This window comes from Hyla sarda, chromosome 3 (assembly GCF_029499605.1).
Source record: "Hyla sarda isolate aHylSar1 chromosome 3, aHylSar1.hap1, whole genome shotgun sequence".
Lineage (NCBI taxonomy): Eukaryota > Metazoa > Chordata > Amphibia > Anura > Hylidae > Hyla > Hyla sarda.
Window position 1 is genome coordinate 121,374,130 of NC_079191.1, and position 7,613 is coordinate 121,381,742.

General features: G+C 43.6%; 1 protein-coding gene across 1 annotated transcript; it reads right to left on the reverse strand.

Moving 5' to 3' along the window:
• Window positions 1-7,141, reverse strand: POLR2D (RNA polymerase II subunit D). Its single transcript, XM_056563167.1, has 4 exons — window positions 6,861-7,141; window positions 5,017-5,197; window positions 3,383-3,478; window positions 1-574 (listed from the first exon to the last, which is right to left on the reverse strand). The coding sequence occupies exons 1-4, from the start codon at window positions 6,931-6,933 to the stop codon at window positions 496-498; spliced, it is 429 nt and encodes a 142-aa protein (XP_056419142.1). The 5' UTR covers window positions 6,934-7,141; the 3' UTR covers window positions 1-495.
• Window positions 7,142-7,613: the final 472 nt, after the last annotated feature.

A 7,613-nucleotide genomic window follows, 5' to 3' on the forward strand; every position in this document is an offset into this window, starting at 1 on the left:
GGAAACACCATACTAAGGTGTAAGCATCCTCCAATGGTAGAAGCTATGCACAACTTCCCCCCACAACAACTCTCATACAATCCTACAAGTGTGTTTATGTAAACAGCTGCAATCCTTTAAACTATCACAACAAAGTCATTTTACTACACAACTTTTCATTTTTTTATCATAAAAGAAAACAAAAAAACACATCACAAACAATTCATATGTACATAAACTTTTCTACCTGCTTTCATTCTTGTCTGAAATTGAAAAATGTACATATTATGTAAAATCAGAAGACCGCAACTTAATGGTTCATTACCAGGACTGCAATTATTTGATTGAGCAGGTAAGAAATTGCTGATAGAATTCAGCATTACAAAAAACAATTTGTTAAAAATTATTTATTAAAGGATGAACACTAAGCAAAATAAAATATACAGTGGGTAAAGAGTCTCTGCTGGCGATGGAGATGACAGCTGCAGAATGTACACATGGCGGAGGGTGGGGGCTTCAGTACTGAAAACTTCTCTTTGTCTGAATGTCATCTAGTATTTGCTGGAGCTCCTCTTCCTCAAAACGGCCTTCAAGACTGGAGGAGAAACAAATAGTCGCAGCATAAGGAAAGTTTTATTATTGTAGTATAAGAAGAATAAAGCACCAAATAATATAAATTCTAGCAAGAGTTTGGCAGAAAAACAAAACTTTGATAACTGAAAATATAGACCGATAACTGTGTATGACTAGTAGAATACATAGCAAGTTTTTCACGTTATATTTTTGTTACACAAATTTTTCTATAGGGGGAAGCAATTTATATAAACAAGCAATAAAACAGGTGAGAGAACAGTACTGGAACTGTATAGTCTCTAGTGAGGAATCCAGGTTATGTTTGGGATTCTGCATCCACATCTCTCTCTCTCATCTTGGTCCATTATTTTTTGTGAATTACTGTATAATATATATATATTAAAAAAAGTGCTCCCAGCCTTAACGACGCAGGACGTAAATGTACGTCCTGGTGAGCTAGTACTTAACGCACCAGAACGTACATTTACGCCCTATGCATAAGTGCGAGCATCGGAGCGATGCTCGCGTCATGCGCGGCAGGTCCCGGCTGCTGATAGCAGCCAGGGACCCGCCCGTAATGGCGGACATCCGCGATCACGCGGATGTCCGCCATTAACCCCTCAGATGCCGTAATCAATACAGATTGCATCCAATCATCCAGCATTGCAGCCGGAGGTCCCCTCAACTGCCTCCCACGGGTCTTCTGCTCTGGTCTGAGATAGTGCAGATCAGAGCAGAAGATCACCGATAATACTGATCAGTGCTATGTCCTATACATAGCACTGAACAGTATTAGCAATCGAATGATTGCTATAAATAGTCCCCTATGGGGACTATTAAAGTGTAAAAATAAAAGTAAAGAGGTAAAAATTTTTTTGAAAAACCCCCTCAATAAGAATGTAAATTGTCCCATTATCCCTATTTCACCCACAAAAAGTGTACATATTTGGTATCACCGCATGCTTAAATATCCCAACTATTAAAATAAAATGTTAATGATACTGAACACTGAACTGCGTGAACGTAAAAAAAAAAAAAAAAAGTCCAAAAATAGCTGCATTTAAAAAAAAAAAAGTATTAAAAGTTTTATATCAGCAAATATGGTATTAATAAAAAGTACAGATCACTGCGCAAAAAAAAATGAGCCCTCATTCCGCCGCTTATATACGGAAAAGTTATAGGTCTTCAAAATAGGGGGATTTTAAACGTACTAATTTGGTTAAACAGTTTACAATTTTTTTTAAGCGCAACAGTTATAGAAAAGTGTATTATCATTGGTATCATTTTAATTGTATTGACCCAAAGAAGAAAACATGTCATTTTTACTGTAAATTGTACGGCGTGAAAACAAAACCTTCCAAAAATTTCGGTTTTCTTTTTAATTTCCCCATTCAATTAGTATTTTTTTGGTTGCGCCATACATTTTATGGTAAAGTGAGTGATTACAACGGACGATTGGTCGCGCAAAAAAAAACCCTCATACTAGTCTGTGGATGAAAATATAAAAGTTTTGATTTTTTGAAGGCGAGGAGGAAAAAACGAAAACGTAAGGTCCAAATGGGCTGAGTCCTTAAGGAGTTAAAGGAGTAGTCCAGCTTAAATTCAGCTAAAATTGTGTCAGATCATGGGTGGTCCGACCACTGGGACACCCCTCAATCTCCTGACCGGTGTCCCGTCTCTCCTCCTACCTGGAGCAGTGTAGACACGCCCCCTCCATGTATCTCTATGGGAAAACCAGGGATAGCCTAATACAGTACAGTGCTTGGGCTCTTCCGTAGAGATCAATGAAGGGGGACTCCCTGCTTCACACAGGAGATCACGGGGGTCCCAAGAGTTGAACCCCCTGCGTTCTGACACATCCACTATCCTTTAGATAAGGGATACATTTTTCTAACCTGGATAACCTTTTAATTTTACTCTATTAGTCACATCCACTATGTACAAGTAGTGCACTTAATTTAGTTACTTGTACCTTTATTATTAGCCAGTTATCGGCTCTGCTCCAGACCTGCCCTGGACCATGTGACCAAAATACAGACTCACTGAAACTTACAGCTAATTACATAAACAGAAGTCACTTTCTCTACTCACTTTAATGAGAGCTAAAATCAATGGTCTAGTAGGAATAAATAGGAAATGTGTCCCCATTTCCACATGACCAAGTGCAGGACTGTAATGGCGCAATTGGTTTATTTATTAAAATAAAAAAAGGAAAATTGAGTGCATTATAATGGACAAGAATAACAGGTCACAGAAATCACAATTTAAACAGAGTTCTTCTTTAAAGGACAACTGCAGTGGTACAGTTTTATATATGCCCGTGCCCAGTCCTCAAATATAAAAAAATAAACTCATACATACCTTCCTATGTGCCCCCATTGGTCCGGTTCCGGGCTCACGGTCCAGCAGTGCTGACGTCATTCCACTTCCTGGGGACGGGGACGCGGCACAGCCGTCGGCGTATCACCGGCTGTAGCGATGTCCCACCCAGGCCTGTGATAGGCTGAGCGTACTGTCATGTAAGGAGCCAGCCAGAGCTTCTCACATGACAGTGGGCTCAGCCTATCACCGACCGGGGCGGGACATCGCTACAGCCGGTGATACGCCGACGGCTGTGCCGCGTCCCCGTCTCCAGAAAGTGGAATGACGTCAGCACTGCCGGACCGTGAGGCCTGTGCCGGACCAATGGGGGCACATAGGAAGGTATGTATGAGTTTATTTTTTTTATTTTTGAGGCCCGGGCATATATAAAACTGTACCACTACAGTAGTCCTTTAATGTCACACTTTATAAAAATGGGGTAAGTAAAAATAACAGTCTGGGCACATACCTTGGAATTAACGCTTTGGCCTCATCCGCTGTTTCCGGACACAGGTTAGCTAAACAAGCCAACTCAAACCTGTGCAGCTTCTTCTGTAATAGCAGGCTGTGAGAAGACAAGAAATGTGAGACTTCAGGACATATGGAAACTTAACATGACTGTAAGTAAAAACTTCTACATGTAACGATCATATCTTAATCTCATTTGCACATTTCTCTGTTAAAGTCATATACATATGATAGGGACAATATGAAACATCTGCTGTTATCTATTGCATAATTCTGGATTCCTCAAGGATCTAAGATTTTACATATTCTTAGAGAATATGTGCTGGGATTTGCCTACACAATGTAGAAATATAGAAGGGACACAATATATGTTTCCAGTCATATACATACTAATATTTATTTATTAGGGCTGCACGATTTGCAATTATGTGGTAAATATTGTGATTTTAATAATACATGCAATATAAAAAAAAAAAATTATATATATATATATATATATATACACACATACACACACATATATATATATACATACACACACACACATATATATACAAACACATACACACACATTATATAGTACAGCCAGAAATTCTGACCATGACAAATATCACACATAGGTTAAAGGGGTACTCCGGTGGAAATCATTTATTTATTTTAAATCAACTGGTGCCAGAAAGTTAAACATATTTGTAATTTACTTCTATTTAAAAATCTTTACCCTTCCAGTACTTTTTAGCAGCTGTTTGCTACAGAGGAAATTATTTTCTTTTTTGTCTTGTCCACAGTGCTCTCTGCTGACACCCGATGCCTGTATCAGGAACTGTCCAGTGTAGCATAGGTTTGCAATGGGGATTTTCTCCTGCTCTGGACAGTTCCTAATACAGGCATCAGGTGTCAGCAGAGAGCACTGTAAAGATTGTTTAATAGAAGTCATTTACAAATCTGTTTAGCTTTCTGGCCCCAGTTCATTTAAAAAAAAAAAAAAATGTTTTCCTCCATTGTTGCTTAGCTGGAAACCAAAAACTTTCTTACAAACATCAAGAGTAGGGTCACATGTAGCGCATCCGCAGCATATTTAACACTGGATTCGCCAATGACTGTATGTTCCTAGAGTGAGCTCCCTTCTGTGCCCTGCGTGTCTGCTAATAGCAGCAATCTGCTATGAGCAGACGCACAGGGATCCGCGAGTCTGTAGTAAACTACAGAGCACATGTGAAGTTTACTCAGACATTGCGGTCGCTCCCCCTGCTCCAGAGCTAGGCCAAGAGCACATGCGCTCGCAGTTTACTACAGACTCGTAGACCGCTCGTAGTGGCAGATTGCTGCTATGAGCAGACATGCAGAACACATGGGCACAACAGGGAGCTCACTCTAGTGACAGTCTTCGGCATAACTGCAGTGTGAAATCTGCTGCAGATGTGCTACGCGTGACCTTACCCTTAGTGTACATTCTGGCCTCCCCTGGATGTGTCCTGCACAGGTGGGTAAGTGCTGTCACAGACTAACGATCACTACATGTATGTATGTGTGCAGGAATAGACTACTAGAGCCAGTAGCAGCAAAAACGTACAGTTCCTATAAGATGGTATCCAGCTGTTTCCATGTTCATTATAGTTCTAGTTATGGGGTTACCTTCTGACACTGGCAATGGTTTCTCTGTTCTTGAAGCGGCTGAACCGGGCTGTGTAGTTGAGCGTTTTCATGAAGACTTCAGATAACTCCTGTTCCTCTTCTGCACTTTCATTCTGCTGTTTTCTGTGCTCCAGTAACATATGCACTTCAGAATTCAGCAGCGTCTCTGCGCTCTCAAACTCTGTACAAAAAAATATTAAGTTCACCCACATGTCCACTGTTAAAAAAGGATGGTCTGGTCTTATATATACTGGACTAAAATAAAAGGTCTGCATCCTTCTGACATACATTATGTTTAAAGGGGTACCCCTAGATGCCTGATCGCTGGGGTCCCACCGCTGGGAACCCCACGATATCTGCTGCAAGGAGCGAACATCGCTCCATGTCTGATGAAGGGCAATACAGGGGTCGGAGTATCGTGACCTCATGGCCCCGCCCCCTCGTGACATCACAACCTGCCCCCTCAATACAAGTCTATGGGAGTGGACGTGACGGCATCCACGCCCCCTCCCATAGACTTGCATTAAGGGGGCGGGGTCATAACATTAATGATACTCCGGCCCCTGCATCGCCCATCATTAGGCACGGAGCGATGTTCGCTCCATGCAGCAGGAGAGATCTCGGGGGGGGGGGTTCCCAGAGGTGGGTCCCTTGCAACCAGACATCTTATTACCTAAGATGTCTAGGGGCAGAGTACCCCTTTAACTCACCAACAGTTTTAAGATAAATGATTGCTGCCAGTGAATAGAAACATTACTAGTGTTTCCCAACCTTTTTCAGCTTGGGGAACCCTTTGGGTGACAGGTGTGTAGAAGAGTGACCGGTGTGAAGAGGAGTGTACAGGGGTGACAGAGGGGTGTAGAAGAGTGTATGGGTGACGGGGGCATAGGGGGGTGTAGAAGACTGTACATGGGTGACAGGGGGGTGTAGGGAGTAAAAGAGGGGTGGACAGGAGTGACAAGGTAGTAACAGGGGTGGACAGGGGTGACAATGGGACACAGGGTGAAAAGTGGGTTAGGACATTGGTGATGAGGGGTAGATTGGGGGGTGGTCAGAGGGATGGTGAACAAGGGTGACAGGGGCAGACAAGGTGGACATGGATGACAGGAAAGTGGAAAAGGCTGATAGAGGGGAGAGGGTGCACTACCTTAATCGAGCTGAGCGTCCTTCTGCGGGGGGCCACGAACAATCTGGTGAACTATCACAATTGCATTCAACCCCTTCCCGGCCTGCGCGCCTGTGACTCACTCACAGTGCCACAGGGGGACGCTGTGTGCGCACATACACGCAATACTCATGCAGGGTTCCCTTCCAACCTGCGCCACCATTTTGCTCAGGCCGGGGTGGGAAATTTAAAAAAAAATTTGCCTGCTGGAGCCCGGGGAACCCCCAGCAATTCTCAACGTAACTCCAGTAGGGAATCCCTGCATTACTGTGTACATCCAGTTTATAAACCACTTCTTACTATGTTGCGTTTAGCTCAGGCAATATAGCTGCACTGATACACTGAAACAAAACTATCAGGACAGGGGAGCTAAGGGTATGTGCTGCTTACAGTTAGCTATCCAGGCATGCTGGGAGTTGTAGTTTAGCAACATCTGGAGGACCACAGTTTGGAGACCACTGCTCTTTAACACAATAAAATGTATCAGTTCTGCACTGGCTGATAACAGAGAATAATAACCTGGACACAGGGAATGTAAGGGACAATAACTGTCTATGTCAGTAACAGTAGACGGGGCCTTGTGCACGCTCAATGACTATAGCTGTAGGGAACAATGGCGGGGGAGCCAGCACTTCCACCCCGGATAACACAAATATCATCTCCGGGACCACCGTCTTACCTTTTGGGAAAAGTAACTGAGAGGCGTCCTCCTCCACATCCCCCGTACGAGCCTCAGTACCACCAGTTGCCATCCTTGGTCTTCCTTGAAAACGTAACCGGAAGTGGACGTATCATAGAGCCGGTACCCATTCATACGCAGAACGTCCCATGACGGCGCTCTGGCCGCGTACTTTCATTTCTATGACCTGGAAGCGCTGGTGTAATATCACGTGACTGGGTGCAGTTTGTACTGAGGCCCCGCATGCGCAGTGGGCTTTAGTGTCGTGTGGACGCCTAGTCCTGTTTTTGTCTGGTCCTACACTAAAGAGACAGATTTTCAATAGTTGTGTTACCAGCAGAGGTCACTATGACATTAAATATGATTCATGTACACATAGCAGAGTTTAAAGGGGGCTTCCAAGCGTGTAGAGACTTTCCTAACTAGGGTTCCTCCAACTGTTGCAAACAACCCTAAGCATGCCAGGACAGCCTTTGGTTGCTGGGAGTTGTCGGCATGCTGGGAGTTGTAGTTTTGCAACAGCTGGTGGCACCCTGGTTAGGAAAGTAGAGCTGACATTGTTTGTCTGGCTTAAAGGGTTCACACCACGTTTTTAGGTTATGGGAACCGTATCCAGCTGGGGGTTGCGAAAACCGGGCGCTCCCGTATACCAGCCGGATCTGGCCCGTATGTAATGCATTTCAATGAGCAGATCGGAGTCAAACGCTGACTCTGGTTGGCTCATTTCCCCCGTATGTGGTTTTCTGACTGGAC